Source organism: Gossypium hirsutum, chromosome A10 (assembly GCF_007990345.1).
Source record: "Gossypium hirsutum isolate 1008001.06 chromosome A10, Gossypium_hirsutum_v2.1, whole genome shotgun sequence".
In the NCBI taxonomy this organism is placed as follows: domain Eukaryota; kingdom Viridiplantae; phylum Streptophyta; class Magnoliopsida; order Malvales; family Malvaceae; genus Gossypium; species Gossypium hirsutum.
The window spans coordinates 8434446-8460285 of NC_053433.1; the positions used below are offsets into that span (position 1 = coordinate 8434446).

The 25840-nt window shown below is 32.3% G+C and overlaps 1 protein-coding gene across 1 annotated transcript; it reads right to left on the reverse strand.

Annotated features, from left to right (window-relative positions):
* Window positions 1–22020: 22020 nt before the first annotated feature.
* On the reverse strand, window positions 22021–23052 carry LOC121208613 (uncharacterized). The gene has a single exon (XM_041079741.1). The coding sequence runs from the start codon at window positions 22923–22925 to the stop codon at window positions 22269–22271; it is 657 nt and encodes a 218-aa protein (XP_040935675.1). The 5' UTR covers window positions 22926–23052; the 3' UTR covers window positions 22021–22268.
* Between the last annotated feature and the right edge of the window lie 2788 nt (window positions 23053–25840).

Sequence of the window (25840 nt, forward strand, 5' to 3'; positions counted from 1 at the left end):
AAATTCAACACCTCAAAGAGGAACTCATGTAGTTGCAAATGAAATCTCGCCTCTAGAACGTACAATGGCAAACAAAATCTAGGCTTACCACCACTATGCTTTGGCCTACTCACCCCACTCAACATGTGCTCTATAACACCTCTTACTCGTATTCAATGCCGGAACAAGGTACGAGGTATTACCGGACTTATCATAAAAACAAATATATAATTTCAGGATATAAATTTGCTTCTAAATTAAAACCATTTACTTTTAATCATAAAGTCCCTAATACGAGCCTACGGTCCCAAAACATGCTTTGAAAGTGGTTCGGGACTAAACCGAGAGTTTTAGAAAATTTTACAAAACTTAAAAAAATTTCACTAAATAGGGGTCACACACCCGTGTGGATATGAGACATGCCCGTGTGGGCAGGCCGTGTGGTCACACACGCCCATGTCCCAACCCTGTGTAACTCTCTGACTTGTAACTCATGACCAAATTGAGCTCATACGGCCAAGTTACATGCCCATGTGCTAGGCCAAGTTACATGCCCGTGTGCTAAGCCATGTGGAAAATAAATTTCATAAATTAAGTGCAGACTTCAAATGACAGGGCACATGCCTGTGTTCGAGGCCATGCTGTTCACATGGCTGAGACACACGCTCATGTCTCTACCCGTGTCTCTGCCCGTGTGCTCAATTTTGAGCATTCTGTTTCTCAAAATTTAAGTGCTAGGACACACGGCCTAAACACATGCTCATGGGGTAAGCCGTGTGTTGCACATGACCTAGACACACGCCCGTGTGTCTATCCGTATGGACAATAATAATGTTATTTACCAAGCCATTTTGCCACCCTTTAATGTGTACACACATACACAACATAACATAGCACCAATCCATGCATATACATACAACCAAACGTCCGCAACCAAAACATCAACACATCATTTTATGAATATACTTATAACCAATATTAGCCCATTTCCAATGGCCTTATACAAAATGAACTTCTAATCAATATAAGGCAACACATTTGGCCAGATCAATTATGACATATAACAAAATGACCAAGTCCCCTATACATGCCATAACTTAGAATGTTGAATTCATTAATACCAAAATAATTGTTGATAGTGTGAATGGATCTCCGACGGTCTCTGAACCCCGAGCTAGCTTGGTGACACTATAAGACGAGGGAAAGGAAGGGGAGTAAGCTATATAGCTTAGTAAGTTCCTATACAAATAATAAACATCATAACCACATATTTAACATACAATTATCATGATGAAGATTAGCATGAACTTTATCAAATCGCATAATCATAACTTACTCACAATCCTACTAAGAGTTCATCACATATCGAGCTTATTACTTAAGAGTTTTACATACATACTTGTACCAACTCGCAACATAACCATATCATTTCACAACTTTGACATTCCTGTTGAACACTCGGAATATTAACGGATACTCAGAAACCTTGCACATAAGTGCCATATATTTAGCTGAAGCTACTTCATATCTTATAATACATATGGGCTCATTTTCGAGCTATTTACGGGCCTGCTCACACAAGCTGTCAGTCAGGGCGTAGCTACCCAATACTGCTCTTACAAGCTGTCAAGTATCCACAACATATGCCAGAATACCCAGCCACTGGTAGGACATATGAGAACAAAACCCAGGTTACATAATCACATATACACATGGGTTCCTAGTGACATGTCACTCGTATCCTTTTCTATTCTTAAGGTTCAACTGGGATTTCTCGCTTGTCAAAACTTTGTCGAATACACCTAAAGAGTCAATCACAATTCATAAAATAATAAAGCATTTAAAACATAGATATAACAATGCATTATTTATATATAAACTTACCTCGGTAAAAAAATAGTAGAATTGTACCTAATCGTCAAACACTTTGTTTTCCTCCCGATCTAGGTTCTAAAATCATTTTTCTTGATCTATAATAACAAATTTAACTCATTTAATACTCACATTATTCAATTTGGTCCAAAAATATATTATGGAAAGATTACATTTTTACCCCTAATGTTTCACATTTTTACAATTTAGTCTCTAGGCTCGTAAAATAAAATGTATTCAATTTATTCAAAACTAAAACCTAGCCGAACCATTTTCATACTTATATCAGCCTAAATTTTCCACTTAATCACACTTTTACTACTCATTTTATAACTTTTACAAATAAGTCCTTTTTGACATTTTTACCAAAAATCACTTAGCAAAAGTTGTTTATCTAGCACCAAACATGTATTTTCTACCATAGTCCTTTGCTATGGTGACTCTTCAAATTCTGCACAAAGGACTAAATTGGAGAAGAAGACATCTTTTTATTAGTTATTTTTGTCTTTATTTACTAAATGACCAAAATGCCCTTAATGCTAAACTTTGAAATTTCACCCTACCATGTCCATTTTTGTCTAACTCAAAGTAAAATGGCCTAATTACCATTTAAAGACCTTCAATTTAAAATTTCATATCAATTAGACACCTCTAGCTTCTAGAACACACATTTTGCACCTATTGCAATTTAGTCCTATTAGTTAAATTAAACACCTTATTGATAAAATTTCTTAACGAAATTTTCTCATAATCATTCAATTATATTGTAGACTTTAAAACAATATCACAATAAATATTTCTACTTCAAATTTGTGGTCCCGAAACTACTATTTCGATTAGACCCTAAAACGGGCTATTACATACTCGTTGTGGAGGATATGAAAATCAAACTTGTAGTTGCTAAGTTGTAACTTATGGCATAGCAATAACCTTCGCAATACACTATTATTCGTAGTGCACTCATAGGAAGCACCAACAACCATCTCCATCTCCATTCTCTTCACTTTCTGCCTCTAACCACCATCAGCCTCGAAAGTAGTTCCAACCTTACCTCCACAATTGCCTTTAGCCATCCACAACCCAAAAGAAAACTCAAAGAATAAAAGAGAAAAGTGCCTAGAACTTATTTTAAGAATTGCTTCGTCGCTGACTAGAAGCCTTTTAAATGTAGAAAGTGAAATAAATAAGACAAAAAAAAGAGTAGCAAATGATGAAATAACGAGACAAGGAAATGAAAGCTACGCAGTGAAAAAAAGAATGGGAGAAATTATAAATTTTCTAAATTTTTGAACCTAGGTGAGGTGTGAAGACAAAAGTCCCCAATTTCATGAACTCCTTGTTAAAAAAAAATCCTCAATAAGCCACCAAGCAGAATACTTCATCCACCAATTAGCACACAACAATTGGCAGCCTTAGGAGTCTAATCATAGACCATTATTAGCACCATTTCTCAAAAATAAGCTGTAACACATTACCATAAATGTGTATAATAATCACGCACAATGTTTTGCAATATAACTCTCAACGTACCATTCACTTGTTGTTGTTAACTCCTTGGCACCTAAACAAATATAAAAATTTTCTAAGTATTTATATGACTCTTAACAAGCACGTGCTCCACTCTTCAAAAGTACGTTTTCCACTCCTCAATAGCGCATTTACACGACTCTTGATAAACACATGCTCCACTCCTTGAAAGCATGTTTACATGGCTTTCGCAATCACGTGTTCTACTCATTGAAAGCTTGTTTACATGACTCGCAAACACGTGCACCACTCCTCGAAAAAGACTTTTACATGACTTTTCACTGATATTACTTCACTCTTGAAAACATATTTACATGAATCTTCACAAACACATTCTCCACTCCTCGAAAGCACGTTTACATGATTCATCGCAATAAGGTGCTCAATTCCTTAGTAGCACATGTACATGACTCCTCGTAGTCATTTGCTTCACTCTTTAGAAACACATTTACATGACTCCATGTGTTCCACTCCTTGAAAGCACGTTTACTCATCTCCTCACAGACACATACTCTACTCCTCGAAAGCATACGGCATCCTTTGAAAACACACATGCTCCTACCCTCAAAGCAACTCCCCTTTCACACCTACAGACACAAACTAGTTTTATAGCAGGCCACTATATAACCTCTCTCTTAACTGAAGGGCTAAAACCCGCTAAGCAGTTCTAAGCAGTCACGCCTTGAACAAACATGTAAGACTCGCAGCTTGAGACTCCTCGTGGAGGCCCACTTAGTTAGCAACTTTCCTGACAGACGATCCTACTTATTAAACCATCATATCAAGTCCCAACCACCACGTCTCATCCGAGATGACCGTGGGCACATCATAGTGCCACTCTACCTAAACCTATAGTGTTAGGTCGCTACCACCAATATTGACTCGACATGTGGAGCCTTTGGAAAAGGGACAATCAACATATATAAGGTTGAGAGCTTAAAGAAAATGCCAGGGAACCTACAACCTTCTTCCTTCCAAACCTAAACTCCCTTTCCTCTCCTCCACAACCACTTTGACCACCCATCTTATCAACTTTTTACCTTGTCCTAAACAGGATGAACCAATCATCTCCGTCGCCAACCCATCTTATTTTATAATCACTTTAAATTTATCATGTAACAAACTTGAAATCATTTTTTTTAACAGATCCAAATAATTTATAAATGCATATAAGAAAATATTGTGGCATTACAAATCGACAATAAATTTGGCAATATATAGTATAGTTTTCATTAAATAACCGTGTATGTCTTAATCGCGTGTATCACGTTTACATTTTAATTAATTAGCATTATGAATATAATCTACGTCGTGATCATAGATAATATAAGTTTTCCATGCATGAATTGAGGGACAAGTAATTGAACAATTATTGGATGGGGCAGATGATCATAAACCGATATTAATTTGTCGAATTTTGCATGTGGCAGACAAATATACTACAGGCATGCAAGCATGCATTATATATGCGTAATGCGCGGTTCTAAGATATTCCCAGAGCTAATGGTTCTACGATATAAGGCACCTTGTTTTTAGTTGTGTATATTAATTAAAAGCTCTCCAAAGCCAATGGAATCGCTTCTTACTTCTTTTCTTTAGTCAATGATTGTGGCTAAAAAAGTGAAATATCTCCTTTTTAGCATTTATTATCATATGTATTATTACATCAAATTGACATATATATGGTAAAAAAAAATAAATTTTGTTTAAAATAATAAAATTAAAATTTTTAACACATTGATATTTTCTATATCACTCAGTTAACTCGTGATACAACATATCATCGTTTAGGATTTACGATTTATATCAAGTTTTGTGTTTTAATTTTTGGATTTTGAGTATATGTTTAAAGAAAGTTAATAGAATTTATTTATAAACCTGGATATTATTTTCATCAGTGAAGAGGTGACATGTTAATATTCATTAATGGTACATAAAACTCATATATTAACAGTACATTAAATATTCACTATTATAATATATACATGTTTGAGCTATCATTACATATATTTTTATTAAAATTTAAAATATAATCCACTTATCATATTTTTTTAATATTTACATTATAGTATAATATATTTAATTCTCACTGTATAAATTACCAATATTGTAAGGACCAGGCGAATGGTTGACCAACCAAACAGTTGGTTTTTTTATTCAATCACTGGTTGTTTAATTATTACAAAATAAAGAAAAAAGGAAAAAATTTAAAAATTCGGAAAAGAAAAGAAAAATTAATAACATGAACAAAAAAAAAATAGAAACGTGATTAATTTTTTTTACCAAAAAAAAATTGATATTGTTGATTACCGTGAAAATCTTGAATTTTTGAATTACTCTACTAGTGTAGGAAATTGTCCATTATACTTTAAAGGTGGGACTTGGAGTATGATTATATAAATATTCACGTAACTTTAAACTTCAATAGTAGTGATAAGGAAATATATACTTATAAAACTCTGTTGTTTATTTGAAAATTCAACATTTAAAATACCTTGAATTGTGATGGCAATCATTGAATCTGCTGCCTACTCACGATATAATTATTTATCATTGACAATATTTTGTATTTGAAAATAATGGCAATTTTACAAAAATAATAAACTTCAAAAAAAAAAAAAGAGTTCTCTATGTGAAACCACTAACTCTGAAAATCCCATTACTGAGGAGTTGATTCCTAAGAAAGTTTAATTCAGAGGAGAAGATGATGATATAAATTATGATATGTTGATTGATCCATCTCCGAAAAAGCCTATCTCGTGGAGGGATATGCTCGTCAGCCAATCGTCAAAGGATACTTTCAACGATTCGGAAGGAAAAGATGATATTGATATCTTGGACGGGGACATTTATAAATCAGTTGTGAATGGTGTGCCCTCTATTTCTTTCTCGGATAGGATTCACAAAATCCTTATTCAAGGTATAGAGAACACCGTGATTTTAAAATTTCTTGGTCGTAACATTGGTATTTCGATTTTGCAGAATAAACTGTACAACCTGTGGAGACCATCAGCGCCTTTACATATAGAAAATTTCCTGTGGATATAGAAAATGGTTACTTCCTGGTAAAATTTCAGAATAAGTTGGACTGTGAAAAAGCGCTTTTTGAAGGTCCTTGGATCAGCTTTGGTCAATATTTGATGGTTCAACCTTGGATGTTAACCTTTAACCCTACACAAGTTTACCCAAGTGCTGTGATGGCATGGATTACATTTCTTGGTTTACCTCACTATTTATACAATCATAAAATCATCACTGAAATAGGGGAAATGGTTGGAAAAGTTGTTAAATTAGATATGAACACGGATAGCAGGACTAGGGGGCGATTTGCTAAAATGGTTGTTTACGTTGACTTGGAAAAGTTGTTGGTGTCTCATATTTTGATTAATGGTCATAAGCAGAATGTTGAATATGAATCTTTATATACAATCTATTTTCACCGTGGGAGATATGGATATGTGGAAAACTCTTGTCCTTTTAGAAATTTTGAAATCTTTAGTGAAAAGGAGAATGCCCCGTCGAAAATGTCATCGGAGATTCAAAACATAGCCGAGGTTGGCTCGAAGAAGAAAGACTAAAATTTCGGGCTATGGATGATCGTTGAAAGGAAATCAAAGCGAAAAATTAGAGAAAATGTGCAAATTTCCTTAAATAACCAAAAGAACAAAAAACAAAAGATCTCGATTTAGAGTTCTTAATAATAGGGATATGTACAAAGAGGATTATGTAGGATTTTTACCAGATACTAGGTGTTATAAAGGAAAGAAATTTTGGATGGCAATTTTATTGGGAAAGATTCTGCTACTCATTATAACAGCCGAATAGAAGGGAAAAAAATAACAACAATAAAAGCAATTTAAAGGAGGTAGGCTTGATAGAGGATTGTGGCCTTATTATTAAAGAGAAAGGCTAATTTTGGAGCCCAGCATGTCCATTAACAGTCTGAATGAAAACTTACATAGCATTAAGAAGCCTATTAATAGCTAGGTCTTTGTGGACATCCCAGCTGGTCAGGTTCAGGGAATTTTGGATCGATTTGATCCAGACTTGGCAGGCCAACATTTTCTTGTTGCTGCTGGAAGAGGCAGTTGGTCTAATATAGTGGCAGAATTACAAACAGTTTTAGGCGATGGTACGAGTCTCCGATTCAAAGGTGAAGGCTCAGCCGAATTTGAAGGATACAGGGCGAGATAGAAGTGCAATTTCACTGGATGTTGGAAACCTTGACTCCGGTAGACACTCGGCTGTTGTCTTCCATAAAAGTACCCATAAAAGTACCCAAACCAAGGAAAAAAACAATGCTCCTTCCCTAAATGATTTTGGTTTTTCTCCGGTGATTTCCTCTGGTTGGGGTAAACTCTTAAAAACAGAGGTAGAGGATATGCCAAAAAATAGGCCAAATTGCTTTATGGCAACAATGTCCGCTTTAAAATCTCGAGAGCCCAGCGAATGCCCTTGAAGGAATTGATGGAGTATCTTGCCGAGAGCATTTTGACTCTTGCAAATTCTAATCTTGGGGCTGAAATAAGTGTCAAAACTGGTGTGTAAAAAGAGAGAGTAAATGTCCCTGGGCAGTAAGGATATTTCTTATAGTCCTTATTTGTTGTTATTTTTTGATAATTTTTTATCTTAAAATTGGAGGTTTGGTTTACTTTAATTTTTATATTATATTTATTTTATTATGGCTTTAAATCTAAAATTTCTTTCATGGAATTGTCAAGGATGTGCTAGCAGGAATTTTTTACGAGCCTTTCGGGAATACAATGCGGAGCACAGGCTTGATATTGTTTCCTTGGTGGAACCGAGAGTGAGTGGGAAAAATGCTAATCTTATTATTGAAAAACTGGGGTTTAACTATTCACATCGAGTTGAAGCCGTTAGTATTTCAGGAGGTATATGGAATGGATGGAAGGAGTTTATCCAAATCCATATTATTCGAAACCATCCGCAATTTATTTTCTTACGTGTTGATAATTTTATTCCTAATAATACTTTCTTTATTTCCTTTATTTGTGGCAGTCCAGATAGGTCTAAACAAAAGCTTATTTGGGAAGGCTTAAGATCTATTAACCTTAATCTTTCTTTTCCTTGGTTAATTATGGGGGATTTTAATACTATTTTATCTTCTTCAGATAAAAAGAGACCTGTCTCCATAGGTAAGTGTTGCGATTTATTTGGTAATTTTGTTGACTCCTTTGAGTTGCAGGATTTGGGGTTTAATGGTTGAATCTTTAAATAAATTTACCTTTTTTGCTAAGGATTGGAACATGAATATTTATAGCTTTTTGGGTATTCGCAAGAGAAATCTAATGAGATCGCTCAACAATATTCAAAAAGGCTTGGATCATTCTTCCTCTACGCATTTAACAGGAAAAGAATTGGAAATTTGGGATGAGTTGGAAAATGTTCTTGACCATGAAGATTTACTTTGGAGACAAAGGGCTCGCTACGATTGGCTTTACTTGGGGGATTGGAATACAAATTTTTTCATAGTCGTACGTTGAGGAGAAGGAAATTCAACCGTATCACAACCTTACGTATTGATAATGGGGAATGGTGTTTAGATCATGACATCCTGCAAGCTAAGGCGGTGGATTTCTTTGAAGGACTTTATGGAGAGGCTCCCCCTATCTTGAGGGATATTCCAAATGTTGGTTTTCCTAGCTTCAATTCTTCAAAGGTCACTTTTTGGAGGCTACTATGACTAATGAAGAGATATCCTTGATCATTTCTTTCAAAGTCAGTGGGATATCCTTGGGAATGATGTGTGTTAGTGGGTTAAAGATGTTTTTGCTGGACGTCTGATTGAGCCAGAATTGAATAATACGTTAATTGTGTTGATACCTAAAAAAGAGAGTCTTGAGAACTTTAGTCACTTTAGGCCTATTAGTTTATGTTCTGTTCTCTACAAGTTGGTGATGAAAGTGATTGCATATAGGTTCAAGGTGATCTTTCCTAAGCTAATCTCCCAAGAACAAGCTAGGTTCATAGCTGGGCGAAACATTTCTGATAACATTATTTTAGCTCAAGAAGTCATCCATTCTATGCGATGCAATCAGAAAGGAAGGAAGTGGATGGCTATTAAGTTAGATTTGGAGAAAGCTTACGACAAAGTTAGTTGGGAATTTATAAGTACTTCTTTGGTTACGGCTAGAATCCCTGTCTTCTTACGGAACGTGATCATGTCAGCTATTTATTCCCCTTCTATGCAAATTCTATGAAATAGAGTGCCTAACTCAGAAGTTCAAACTAAGAGAAGAATTAGTCAGGGTTGTCTTTTATCGCCTTATCTATTTGTGCTTTGCATGGAATGGTTAGGGCATTTTATTCGAACAAAAAATAGGAACTGGAAACTGGACCCCAATTCGTCTTTCTCTTACAACTTCTTTAGTTTTTCATTTATTCTTTGCGGATGACTTGGTGATCTTTTGTAAAGCTTAGCTTGACCAAGCTCGATTATTGGATAGCATCCTAACTCAGTTTTGTAAGATTTTGGGTCACAAAATCAGTGTTAGGAAAAATAACATATTCTTTTCCAAAGATACTGAAGCTGATGTCCGTAATCAAATTAACCAGCTTTTTGGTTTTTAGGAAGTCCGAAATCTTGGCACCTATTTAGGTGTTCTTCTTTTGCACAGCAGGATTACCAAGAGTAGTCTGACTTTTATTGTGGATAAGGTAAGAAAGAAATTGCAGAGTTGGGATGCCAAGAAGTTATCTATTGCAGGAAGAATCACTTTGGCTAAATCAGTACTCATTTCCATACCTAATTGCTTCATGCAGTCCTTGATGATTCCGAAAAGTGTTAGTGCTGACATTGAAAGACTGGTAAGATAGTTTATTTGGGGCTGTACTGATGGGCATCATAAAATGTCTTTAGTAGGTTGGAATTCTATTTGTCAATCGAGGGCTTGGGAAGGTCTTAGCTTCAGACATTTGGAAGATTAAAATTCATCTTTCCTTATGAAGATTGACTTTAATCTAGTGTCTAAAAGTACTGCGCTTTAGGTTCGTGTTCTTCGTGCCAAATATGGTTGGAAAGATCAGTTCTCAAATTCTATTAGTAGGAGTCAATGTTCTCATTTATGGAGGGCACTCTCTAAGATATGGCCAATTCTTCGAGAAAACCTAGCATGGTCTATAGGAGATGGTGCCAGTGATCGATGTTGGAAAGATCATTGGATTCCAGGTATGGGCCCTTTAATCTCAAAAATTCCTTCTTCTACTAACCTTGATTTGGATTGTTGTGTTAGGGAGATGGTCAATTCTGATAGTAGCTGGAAGTTGGATTTGTTTCGTGTTTAGGTGACTGAAGATGTAATCAATAGAATTGTTAGCATTCCTCCTCAACACACTGACTCTGGTTCGGATAGAGTTATATTGGCCCGGTCAGCGTCTGGTCTCTTATCAGTTCGCAGTGCCTATTAGTCTTTGAAAGAGGGTTCTTGGAATTCTCAGAAGGAACAATGAAAGATTATTTAGAAATATCATTGTCCTCAGAGAGTAAGAGTCTTTCTTTGACTTGCTTTCAAACAAAGACTTCTTACAAATTCGGAACGAGCTAGACGGGGAATCAGTCATTGCAGCTCATGTGCTATATGTGGTCATGACTTTGAGGATTTGGCATATATTCTTAAAGAATATCCTCTAGCGAAAGATGTGTGGAGGCTTATGGTTCCAGATCAGCTAAAACAAAGGTTTTTCTCTATCTCTTTTCAGGAATGGCTTACTCTTAACCTTTGTTTTCATGAAAGATTGCAGGATAGTGGTCTTATTTGGTCTTGTCTGTTTGGATTAATCGCTTGGCATATATGGAATAATAGGAACTTATTTATCTTCCAGCATAAATCATGGACAGCATCTGACGTGGTGAAAATCTCTAGTTGTTGGGGCTGTCACTGCGACTCTCATGTTGGAGACCACATTAATAACAAGCAAGGATTTAATTTTACGATCAATTCAGATGACACTTGGGTCTATCTATCCACTGATGGGGCTGTGGCTAGCGATTCTAGTTATGCTGCAGTAGGAGGCGTAGCTCGTGATTGGGATGGAAATTAGATAGTGGGATTCAACCGATTCTTAGGCGTGTGCTCTCCATTTGAGGCTGAATTCTAGGGCATTCTAGATGGGAACCTTATATTGTTGAATAAGGGCTATAGACGGATCATTATTATGACATATAATCTTGAAGTTGCCCAAATCTTGACTGACATGGATTTGGAAGATTCAAGGATTACTTTGCTTCGAAGAACTCAACGCATCTTGCAGTTAGAAGGGGAGTGGAAGATTAAGCATATCCCAAGAAATCAGAATTTGGTAGCGGATTGTCTTGCTAAACTCAGTTTGAGTTGGAAATCAAGCCTACAAGTTATTAATGAGGCTCCTAAGGATATTTTAGATTTACTGCAAGTGGATAAAATGAATGGTTGTTTTATGTAATTGATGTTTTTTTAATTTTTCATTTCACCAAAAAAAAATTGACGGCAATTTTATTTACATATTATTCCAATTTTTTTATTTTAAGAAATAAGTAGGAGATAAAATACCAGCATCATAAATAAATAAAAGTTGCGATATCACTGGAAGTATAAATTAATTTATTTTAGTTACAATAATAAATTTTCTTTTTGAAGTTTATCTAAATAATTCGTATACCAAGTTTTAAATTTTAATTTCTCAATAAACTCTAGTATTTAAATAATTTCTTAACTTTTAAATTATACTTAAGCAAACCCTTAACCTATAAATTTGACTTGGTTATTCATTGTAGTTGTGGTTAAAAAGTATTCTTTGAAAAATGTAGAGGAAAAGGATGTGAAAAAGTATGATTTGTTAATCTTAAATGTTTTACATTGTTATAAAAATTTGTAGTGAAATGTTAAAGGTTCTTTTTAAACATGATGTTAGAAGGTAAAAAATTAGTTAATGTAAATGATATTTAAATAATTTAATACAATGAGATATGAGATATAAATGTTAAATACATTTTAAATAATTAATATAAATCATTTGTAAAATTACTAATACATAAAATATTATAAAAAATGTAAATTTAATGATAAATAATATTTAAATAATTTAATATAATTTTTTGGCACTTTCGATGTCCATTTTACTGTCCATGTTTAAGGTTCATTGTTGCTTCTAAAGTTAATAAAAATGATACATAAAATATAAATTAATCTAATTTTTTAAATAACTTTGAAATAGTTAATATAAATAAAGGTACTTTGATAAGTGGGTTAGGATCACTAGAATGTGAATGCTAGGAGAGAAAAGGAGACGAGTAACTTGAGAGGTTAGTCAAAGAAGAAGGTGTCTTGCACCCTTTTCTTGGTGCCCGAAATCCTTTAACAGGAATCTCTCCGATAGTCCCTAAGGCACCACATCCCCTACGCATTGGTTTCGAACTCCCAGCAAGCTAATCAGTATACTAATGCCTTGTCGTTGTAGGTTGTAATAGGCAGGTCTTAATGTCTAGGTTGTCATGTCTAGGGAACGAATATATGCTATGTGTGAATGGAAAAAGTCCACACATATGTTCCCGATGGTTCAAGCTCTCGAGATATTGGACGCGCAAGTGTCTCAGCTCATAAGGTAATCCTGTGAGGTTATAAGAAAGCAAGGTGGGATCATGAGGTATAGATATAACAATTGCCCCATAGCGATGGAGAGGTTATTAAATGACCTATCATTTCGGGTGGGGAGATTTTCTTCAAATGTAGTGAGGTGACTTGTACTGTTGCAAGGCATTTGTTACTGCAAAGTTCACTTTTTTAAGGAGTCTAGGTATTTGGGCTTAGAAAAATTTGGAGGGCATTTTAAAAGCTTGAAAATTTAAAAATATTTGAAAATTTTAAAATAAATGTTAATTTGATTGAAACATGGTTTAAGGCAAGATGTGCACTACTACTGGTATACCTAATGTGAGAGGGGACCATTATTGAGTGATGTGATACATGGCACTCTTTTACTAGTCTTATAGGCAACTTATTTGGGAACACACTATTGCGTAGTTAAATTATCCCAATCAAGATGAGATCATGGGAAGAGTTCTGATGGGTTAAATTGAAGAACCAACTAAATTTTTTGTGCTATATGCTCTCTACCTTGAACAAAAATGAGTGTATTGAAGGGCTCGCGAAGATGGTACAAGTTATTCGGGGCCAATTGAAGTCACCAAAAGGGTTGATAGTAGTAGAGTGTAGTCAAATATATTTTTCAAATGTTTTGATGTGCAACCTTACATTTTTATTGTTGATGATGTAAGAACATGAGACAAGGCCCATAGAGTTATCGATATCATAAGCAAGGTTTCATGGCGAGTTTTTCTCATGTCCTTATTTGAGGTGGACTATGAGTTATGATAATTATGCAAGCCTGAGTCCTAGGTCTAGGGAAAGGCTATATGAATAAGTTGTGAAGGAAATTGAAGAGTTGGGCTTAGGGACGTCAGTGGGACAATTTTCGCGAGATCCTGCCCCACTTCACACCCAATTGGGTTGGGATGGGTACAGGTTTCCCAGGTGGTGAGATGGGAATGGGGAAAATTTATACTCATCGTAGGTGGTGAGGCAGGGATCGTTTTAGTCTTACAGATCGTGGGGCGAGGATATTTTGGGTTTTGTATTAATATCCCTAATTGGGCTTTGAAAGCCTTGTTTCTAGTTTATGGTATCCTTACCATTCTTGTCTTGTTCTTGTATGAATAATAAATTTTTTGTTATTTGTTTGTAGAATCAATATCAAATGAGAAAATTGATGTCTATTAAATTAACTAATAAATTGACTAAGGCAAGTGGACCTATTAATTAATAATATAACTATGGTGAGCACAAATATCGTTCCCTCGAGGATAACAATTACTAGTAATTATCACATTTCTATTATTTAACCTAACAATTTAAAAGACTGATGAAAATTAAATCAAAATATCTAAATTAATTGACGAAATGCACCAAATAATAAAACACAAAAACAATCAAATATCAACCAAGTGAAAAAACAATACCTAGGTAAGAATCCACCTAGATGTCATCTATATTTCTCAATCTAATTTATGCAATTTCTTTTCTTAGCTCTTTGACCCGTAGAAGTCCCTAATTTATGCTAATATCTCTTTTGAACATAAGAGCAACTAACTCTAGGTTTTTAATTAATTTTTTTTCAAATTAAAACCCCCATTATTGCATTAATCCGCTCTATGGATCCCCTATTAGATTTGACTCTAATTCGGTAGATTTATATTGTCATATTTCTAGAATTGTATGTAAATCCATTCAATTATGCAAGATCTAATCTCAAGAATGGTCTATTTAACCTCAGACTTAAGCACATCTAACATGGATCAACAATTTAGAATTATCAACCTAAAAACAATAAAGCATTCATAATTGAAAACAAAGACTAAGATTTTATTGCATAAAAATAGAAATCAAACAATAGAATCCATCCTACATTCATCTTCTGTAGGTATTAAAAGAATTAGTTCATAATGGCAAAAACAAACACCAAAAATACAATATAATCACTAAAAAAAAAAAGAAATCCATGATAACTCCCTTGGAAATCAGCTTCAATGATGTTTGTTGGGTAATTTTCGTGCTATCTCTTGACATCTCTTTATTCTCTTTTGTTTCCTTATTTATACCTTCTTAAAGTGTCAAAAAACCTAAAAATCATGACTTCCATCTGTTAGCACACATGGTCCCGAAATCGACACGCCCTAAAAATACGGTCATGTGAAACTCTGCTGCATGTGTTCAGTTTCTGAACTGCTCCAATGTTCTAATTTCCACACCATTTTTCACTCTTATTGCTCCCAAGTGTCCTATTAATTATTAAAACATGAATGTAAAGGATTAGCAGTATATAATTCACAATTAATGTCACATAATCACCCAAAAATACACTAAGAATAAGACTAAAATATATTACTTTTGACACTTATCAAAAACAATTAGTAATAATCTATCTCTAACCGACTCCATGACCTATCCACATCCTAGCCTGTAAGGAATGGCTCTTGTCTCGCTAAGTGCTTCATGTTAGAGCAAGAGCCATTTTTCATTAAATGAGCCTAGTAAGGTGTCGTAGTCGCCAAGGCAAAAATTACAGAAAACTAACACAATGAATGTTTTCAAAGTGTTTTCCCCCACATGCCTTTACTATTACTACTACTTCGGAGGGGATTTGTGTAGACTCTACAATTGCAACCACTTAATCAAAGGTGTTGACCAACAAGGTTATAGGAAAGCAAGGTGTTCTTGTTCGCTCACTTGCGAGGTATAGATATAACAATATTAAAGAAATAAAATAATTTATAAATTCTTTTAATACTTTAACCATTTAATTTATTGAGTACAAACAAATATCTATAAAAGAAGATTATCTAATCTTATGGTAAATTGGTAAATAATAAAAGTTTAAAATATGTAATAAGTCATTGTACTATTTACAAATTGAGACTTTAGTCCTTATACTTTTATTTTTAGGAATTTAGTCTTTTTACTTTTCAGATTTCAAAATTTAGATCCAACTATTAATACTGTTAGAATTATTTTGTCAAATTCAAGTTCATTATAATGTAATTTTTTTAGTTACATTGCTACCAGTGAGTATTAGTTTTATTTCAAAATGTCACACCAACCAAATTAACAAAAATCAATGTTTACAATCAGACTTGAATTTTGAAATCTAAAAAGTAAAAGGACTAAATTCCTAATTTTTGAAAAGTACAAGGACCTATGTCATATTTTAACCTTAATAAATTGGGATAAATACCAAAACCATATATGAACTTTGATCCAATGTACAATCTTGTACATAAAGTTTAATTTTGTACAATTATATACATCAAACTTTAATTTTAATTCAAATTTCACATATCATTAACGTCGTTATCTGTGTGATGCTATTTTCTATTAAATCATGTAGAAAAAGATGACATATATTTTTATTAAATTAAAAACAAATAACCTTTTACTTAGGTGGCAATATTATAAATTTAATCATTTGTTTTTACTTTAATAAAATATCACATCATCATTTTTCAGATGATTTAATGGAAAAGAATGCCACGTGAATAATATTGTTAGTGATATGTAAAAATTAAATTAAAATTAATTTTGTATATACTTATACAAAATTAAAAAATATATATAAAATTACAGTTAATGTATAATTCTAAAAATTTGAATCAATCAACCATTCACATATTTTTAAAGGGTTTGATTCAAATTTTCACAAATTTGAAAATGTTAAAATCGATCCTCTAATATCTTTACTTGAATCATTAGGTCTTATTTTTATCAGTAATACTGGACTGTAACTTATCATTCTTTTTAATTCAAATACACCTGCATAGGTGTATATATACGTGGGATGCATGAGTTAATTATATTTATTAGTTAAAATATATTTATTAGTTAAAATATATTTTATTAATGTTGATATATTTATATAAAATTATACACATAATATGAGTAAGAAATTAAAAGATTAAAATTAAATCACTATATAAGTACACATACATAATACCTTAAAAGATAAAAATAATTCATAAATATAAGTTGAAAAAGTTAAAAGTGCATTTGTTACGTAAATTTAATTTAAAAATTAAATATTTACATTTGAAAATATAAATAAAATTATTCTATATATCTTAATGTGTATAATGATTTAATATGTTTTGTATAAAATTATATACCTTGAATTTTAAAGTAGTGCATCTTCATATATTTTATTAAAAAATATTTTTTAAATATGTGATTAAAAAAACGATGAACACACGATATGTTTATGCAGTTTGGTTTCTTTATATCTACGGGGTTTTGTATAGAGAAAATATACACCATCTTAGCACCTCATACAACAAGTGATTTCAAGTTCTAACTCTCACCAGATTAGACTCCCCACTTTTGTACTTAAGTCTAGACAATTCCCCTCTAAGCTTTTCCCCTGAAAGTTTAGGACTTAAACCAAGTCACACACTTGATTATCCTCTCAATGCACTCAATATAAACATTTCTCAATGAACAAGAATAAGTACTTTTAGTTCAGTACATTACCTATACAAGTCTCCTCAGATTATAAGAAATTGAGACTTGCCAACATACTATATCAATTACAATCAATTTTCTGTCGAAACAATCAAGATAATAAACATAAAGAACATCTTAAATGGGGTTAGGATAAGTCTTGAACCTTCAGGATATATTTTCAAGTTTTGCCCAATTCGACTTGATCCACTAAACTTAGGAAGCTTGATTATTTTGATCCAAATTCAAACCAATTTCCAAGATATGTTGCTATATAGTTTGGATATCAAAGATGGACTCACTATCATCCAAATTATCAACAAGAATCATAACTTAGGAATTTTTTTTGTCAAAATTTGTCAATTTAAACATGACAAAAATATTTTATATTAAAATAATTTTTAAAATATTCATAAATTCATTTTTAAAATTTATTTATTTTAATTAATATCAGCGAGGTTTCATAACTGTGTCGGTAGAGTTGAAGGAGAGGAATTGTGAGCTCTGAAGAATGCATGTCTGATGCATAGGTTCCCTTGTCCATTACGTACTAACCTTTTTTGTGGTTCTCGTATTGACAGTGTCTTTGGTTGGATGAGTGATGATATTGTGTATGCATGATCGCTATGAAAAATCAGCAAGCATACCACATTAATGGCTATAAGGAGGTAGGTGTAAGCCGTGCAAGGTGTACATGTGGCGAGGCAGAAGACTTCCTACCGCCAAATATGAAGTTGTTTAGGAGAAGTAAAGCATGTTAATAATAAATAATATATGATGAAAAGTTATAAGTAAAACTACAAGTGAAGCAAAAAAAAAAAAAAATGGTAAGTTGGAAAAACGACATCTATGTTTATCCCACAAATTTCAATACTTCCGCACGATATTTCACCTAACATCTTACCTAAAACTTTTGGCCTTTAACAAAACATTCATAATGCAGCCATCAATTTCCAATTTCTCATTATATTTTCTTGCAAAATAAAGTCAGATAATAATAATAGTAATTAAAAGAAGCAAAAAGACAAACAAACTTTGGAATTAGATGTTGCCCACCTTACTTACCAACATCAAAGATCTTGCCCGTAAGTAATAACAAAGTACCACACCTCATAATTCAATTTTTCAATTTGTACTGTATTGTCGTTTCATTGTTATATACATGTTATAACAACCACATGCTACAGTCAAGCCAACTCAAAATATAATAAATGAAGAAGGATTTTTTTTATGCTCTAACATAGTAATTGCATATGACTCAACTTGGAGAGTTCAAGAATCCAAGGCCTCAACCTTAACCAATAATGTAGGCTTCGTTGAATAAAAATATTAATTTTTGAAAGGTATGGAAAGATTTATATTTTTAATAAATTATTAAAATTTTGAATTACAATTTTTACCTTATTTAAAAAATTTAATTAACATTTAGATAATACTTAAAACATTAATAATGTAATATTTTAACTCTATAAGCAAGATTAAGAAATCATCATATCTCTTTAATTAATATTTAAAAAAAACTAAAAAAATAATGTAGAGTTAAAAACTTCCACAATTAATGTATTAAATAATAACCTTCAAAATTTCATGAAAACTATTTTTTTTAAAGTTATTTAAACTAATTCTTGCATAGAAAGAACTATTTTTAAAAAAAAATAATTTTAACTTAATTTTACAGTTAATATATTAATGATTTTAAAGTAATATTTTAAGTACAAACATAAAAAAAAAATTGTAATGTAGAAATAATACATTTTCATTACAATTTACCCTCCCTTTTTTTCAGATGGGAGTTGATTAGGATTAGGCTTGGAGCCATTCATATAGTGGTCCACGATTTAATTATTTGAGTGAAATATATTCGATAACAATAATGCAACCCCCAATTTGATTTAGCTTAGAGGAAAAGAAAGAGAATTTAAGCGGAAAGAAGAAAAAAGAAGCAGCAGCAAATGCTATTGTTCACAAATCAAAAGGTCACTCACTTTAGATATATACCCAATATGCGGAGTTTCATAGCATCAAACCCAAAATGTATATCATCTCTCAAACCCTTTCTACTATTTTTTTTAAAAAATTCAATAATTAAACTTTTTTTTTTTAGTTTTATTGTTAAGGTTTAACAAGAAAATCTAAAACTAAATTTCAACAGTAGTTGGATCAATTTTATTAATTTAATTTCGTTACTATTTAAATATATCATTTTTAGTGCACAAATTAAAATTTTATAACTATTTAAATGGAACTATTTTATAATATAAAAAATTATATATTTAAATTAATGTAAAAGGGTAGAATTCAATTTAGTTATGTTTAATATATGGTTGTTTTCCCTTTTGATTCGCAGTCTCCCTTTTAATCTTATTTTGTAGCTTATAGCACTCAGATTTAATGTGCCCTTTCTTCTTGCAGAAGTTACAAGTTTTACCTCTGTTTGAAGACTTCGATCTACCCTTAGATTTACCACGAGGATTCCGTTCCTGTGTCCTACCACGATCATCATCAGCATTCCGATCTTGTCTCCCACGAACAATGAGACCCTCTCCCTGAGAGTCGGGTTTAACCACAAGATGCTTCATCTTATCATACGAGGTTAAAGAATCATAAACCTCATCAACTGCGAGAGACTCGCGGCTATATAAAATAGTGTCTCTAAAGGTTGAATAAGACGAGGGCAACGAACAAAGTAGAATCAACCCTAGATCTTCCTTATCATACTGAACCTCCATGGCCTCCAAGTTTGAGAGAATTTCTTTAAACACTGTTAAGTGTTTGTGTATAGACGCACCTTCCTCCAAACGATGAGCATAAAGACGCTGCTTCATATGCAACTTGCTTGTTAGAGTTTTCGACATACATATTTGTTCTAGCCTCTTCCATAATGCAGCGGCAGTTTTCTCTTTCATCACATCCTGCAAAATTTCGTTGGACAAATGCAGATGTAATTGTGTTAATGCCTTTCGATCCGTACACTTCTTCTCTTCATCTGTTAATGTCGAAGGCATCTTATCTATCCCTAGCAGGGCATCCTCCAGATCCATCTGTGCAAGAACTGCTTGCATCCTAATTTGCCACAACGCAAATCTGGTGTTGCGATCCAACAGCGGAATTTCATACTTCAAAGACACCATTATCGTGATCGAGATGAATAACCCAGAAGCTCTGATACCAATTTGTGAAAAATAAAATAAAATAAAATAAATAAAACAAAGAACACACAAATTTTACGTGGAAACCCTTTCGGGAAAAAACCACGGGCAGAGGAGAAGAAAATTCACTATGTCGAAAAATTTGAATCAAATACAAGAGGAATAGACTATGTCTATTTATAGGCTTGCAAAGCCATATTCTAGTAGGATTGAAACACCTTATCCTAATCAATATAAAATAGATGGAGTTTAATAAGGTTTAAAAACCTTATTCTAAAATAAAATAAAATAAAAGAAGTCTAGTTCTATATGGATTTTACTTTTATTTTATTTTCTATCGTATTTTATATTGATTAGGATAAGGTGTTTCAATCCTACTAGAATATGGTTTTGCAAGCCTATAAATAGACATAGTCTATTTCTCTTGTATTTGATTCAAATTTTTCGACATAGTGAATTTTCTTCTCCTCTGCCCGTGATTTTTTCCCGAAAGGGTTTCCACGTAAAATTTGTGTGTTCTTTATTTTATTTATTTTATTTTATTTTATTTTTCACACCGTTATTATTATGAACGTAAATTTAAATGTTTAAACAGATTTTTCATTCGACTTAATAGTTTGAGAACTTAAATAAAAATAAGTGTTTGTAATAAATATATGGAAAGTTAATAAAAGAGAACATATAAAGCTTATACCATACATACCATGCACGATCAACATTTATAATTTTATCAAAAGTATAGCAATCTATACGTTGATGCGATTTTTCTTTCTCTATATTGGCCAATAAAATAATAATTTACGTGATATAATAAGATTTAGTTGCAATTTAGTAAAAAAACAAACAAGGCAATGGATTTGATAGACGAGGTTGCTGGCTGGGTGGATTATAATTTAATTAATAAATTAATCGAAATTAAAGTTGGATGAACCTACTTTTCAACTTAAAATCTTGCCTGTTTTTGCCTCGATTTTTTTTTTTTTGGTGTGTGTGTGTGCGCGCCAATTACTTTTGCTGTGTGATAACTTTATTGTCAACTACCACCATTTGTATTTCAATAATTGGCCTTACTGTAAATTCAATTCCTAAAGTAAACCATGCTAAACCACAATTGTGTAGTTTCCTCTTCTTCCTTTTTTTAAAAAAAAAATTGAAAATAAAATACTAAAAAGGGAAAACTATAAAAAGGAAAAAAGTTGATTTTTTTTAAAAAAAAAAAGGAAGAAGGGGTCCAGTTCTAAGTTAACTTTTAACTTAGTGGGATGATAACATAAAAATGAAAGTTGGAGTGGATCCATCAGTCTCTAAAAGCCTTTCATTTTTCTTTTCCAATACCAAATTAGCCGTTGCAATTTGGATCTTAAAATTTATTATAACACAAAACACAACATTTGATTTATATGATCTGCTTCAGATGTAAGAAAAAGACTAATGGTAAGAAGAATTGAAGATTTGAATAAAGTGCGTATGGGCACAGTGCTTCTCATTCATATTACAACATGAACATAAACAGGTCTTTAACATTGTATCGAACTTACAAGAAAGAAAAAACCTGCAAATTCCATTATTTCACTGTGTTTTTTATGATGTTCTTTGATATCAGCAACAAAATTAAAAACCCCAAAAAGTAATTAACCATATATATATGAAGTCTGGAGCAAGGAAATTAAAACCATGGGGAGAGCAAAAGAGTTCCAATTTACAACTCGGACAGTCTCTTATCTTGCTGCCTTAAATCCTTGTAAAACCTGTTAATGAAATCCTCCGCAGCTTTGTCTACGTAGCCGTTGTCTTCATCAACATCCCTTAACGGAAATGGGGAGTCGGTTATCCTAAGTTGCCTGGCCAATGGGGTTTGTCCGAACCCTGGTAACATAGGGGAAGCAGCAACAGTAGCTTCCATCATGGTGTTGTCATTGTTGTTAAGCATCTCCAAGACAACCTTCACGGCGTTCATGGTCACCATGTCGTCTTCGTGGGTAGGAGGAGCGTGGGCGCACCCGAAGAAGTGGTGGTAGTAGTTGTGAATGCCGCCGTTCTTCTTCTTGGCGGCGAGGTTGAAAGGGAAGATGTAGTTGGGGGTGTTGCTGCAGCTGAACTCGTACTCTTGGACTGCTGCTTTGGCCACCGCCGCCGTGGACACATCCATGGAACACTTGGGTGAGACTTGGCGGTGGTGATGGTGGAACATGAGGTTGCCAATGGCTTTGGCGCCGGCGATTTTGCCACGTTTAAGCACCATGTTGAGATCAACCATGAACTTTTTCTTTGAGAAAATCCCTTTTCTCATCATGAAAAGAAGTGCCCTCACAATGCTCCACACTCTTTTGGTGATCACTGGCAAATTTTGCTCCATTTTTTTGCCTTTTAATTTGCTTCTAGTAATTTTCTTTTGGGTTAGCTTTGAGCGAGCGAGAGAGAGAGAGAGAGAGAGAGAGAGAGAGAGAAAAGAAATGAGTGTTTGTTTGGGGTTAAAGGGGGCGACGAAGTGGAGGGATATATATAGCGTATGAAAATAAAGAAGAGAAACGGAAGCTAAACGAAATTAATAAAAGGTGTTTTTTTTCTCTCCTTTTTTGTACTTTAATAAAAAAATGGGACTATAATAACCCAAGGATGCTTCATTGTTTGGTGTTATTTTAATGCTTTTAAGTTTTTTTTAATATATAGTAAATCATTTCTTTAGTAAAGTTGAAGTTTTAGATCTTTAATGCCACGGTTTTTTAATTTTATTTTATTGTAGATGGATTTTTTTAAATATAAAAATATTATATTATATTTCATGCACTATCAGTGAATGAATTTTATGTGAACTAATATATTATATTTGTCACATTGTTAATGATAAAAAAATTAAAATATTTTTAAATAAACAATTTAACTTTAAATAAAATTAATTATAGTTTTTCATATTTATCAAAAATTAAGACACTAAACTTGGGTTGTCAAAAAATTTGAGAAAAATCCACAATTCTTTTTTCAATTGAAGGAGATTGAGAGCTGATTATGGAGGATCCAAGCATGAAGAATTTTCTTTTTTACTCACAGCAATGAAGAAATCTTGAAAGAAAAAGAAAAAGGAAATTTTGTTAGGATTTTTTTCTCATATAAAAAAGAGAAATTATAATTAATTTTATTTAAGTTTAAATAAACTTTTAAATGTTTATTGGAAAATCCGGTACATCAAATATAATCCCTAAAAATATTTCGATTACTAATTAATTATGTTTTGCAATAATTATACGTATATTACTTAAAATCTAAAAATTCGATAAGATAATGTGATTATGGTAATATTATGTAAACACATTGTACTCCCGAACTTATCTTAGCTAGCTTCAATAATTTTAGGGTTGGCAGTGATTAGGTGAGGTGAAGCTCATGTGAGCTTGGGTGCCAGCTGTTAGAGCACCGTTTTGGTGGCAAAGGGATTGATTAGAGAAAACGGTGATTATTTTTGTGTGTTTTAAAATTGAGTAGTAGTTTTCCTATCAAACTATATAGGTTGATATCTTCATTTCAAAACAATTTGTGTTGGATGTTCATGCATTCCTTTTTTCTTTTTTTCTTTTCTCAAATCCTAACTACCACATAATATGACATGATTGATTTAAATCAAATATTAAAATTAACAAATTTAAAATATATGAATTAAATCTGTAATTTATGAATAATAAAAACACTGGTAATAAAAAATTCATAAAAGGGCAATAACACCATCATCTATTTTTGAGTTAATTTTATACATAGATCCGTTATTGCTTTACTTCATGTATGGCTAACCAAATAAAAACACATGAAGAAATGGCAAAAGGTTGGGTGGCGTAAAGGGATTTGCATATTCTTCACATTGTTACCAAATTAACAAATCCCTGCTTTTGTGTTGGGCCGTATAAACATGAAAGTACAACATTGAGAGATCGAAAAATCAATATTGAATCAAAGGTAGAGGGCTGCGTTCATATCCTCAACTTTTATATATATATATATATTCAAAAATGGTGATAAAAGTCACATACGCTCTCCATTGAATTTGAACCATATACCCCCCATGACTTTGAACGCCTTCTTAAAAGAGTTTTCTTAACCAATAATCAAACCCAAATGTCTCTCTTTTGGTCCAACAAAAAGAATGAAAGGCGGAAAGAACTACAATTTCAATCATTTACAATTCCATTATTTGAGCCCAACACATTGTAAGGTTTGTCCTTCGCCTCTTTCAATTTTTTAAATAAAATTATATTTTTACTCCTAAAATGTTACAATTTCAATTTAATCATTTAGAGTCGATTGCGTCTTAATTCAATTAGCATTAGTATTATTGTCAATGCAGAAAGACACAGATTCAAGTGCGTTGTAACATATTATTCTCATATTTATGAATTGGAAAGGAATTGTAAGTAGTTCTATACATTGTGTTAAAAAATTAATTATTTAAAAATATGAAGGTAAATGGAATAATGAATTTATATTTTAACTCTACATCTCTAAATTTTTTTTATTTTATTTTTTGACTTGGCTCTCAATTATAATTTATAACTTTAAAAAAGAATTCCATCTTTTGTACTAGCTGTTAAAGAGGGAAAAAAGTGGTGGCTAAATTTGCTCCTGCACCATTTTTGCTTTACAAATAATGAAGAAGGTAGTAATGTTTGTGAGGCTGTTGTTGTTTCCGGTTCTGAGTACTTTGTACCACTTTTCCTCATCTTCTTTAATGGGTTTTGATTTGTTTTTGGGTGAATTTGGATGCATTCGTTTTAATTTTAACAAGTCTTTTCTTCCATCAGTCAACCTTTCTTAATAGTAAAATCACTGTTTTGAGTCTGAAACTGAAAATATCATATGCCATAGTTATGTAAATTTAAAATTTTGATAAATATAAATATTATTATCAATAGTTTAGCTTTTACTTTATTTTGCAATTAGAATAAATGATGATTCGAAATAAAAAATGAAATACAATCACATAAAAAATTATCTAAAATAAAATAAGAAATTAAAATAGGATAATCATAAAAGCGAAAACTGAAAACATAAAACTCACTACTCACCCCATAGTTGAAAGTTATATAGAGAATTAAAAACTAACTATAACTTCTACAAAAATTTAAAAACATAACATATAACCTAAAATTTAAAACTTAATTAATTCATTATAAATAATAATAATAAACTTTTAATTAGCATCAAGACCACTGAAACACAACTAATTAAAAAAATAGTAGGTTAAAAAATTTAAAAGCCTGTTGATTAAATTAATAATAATAATAA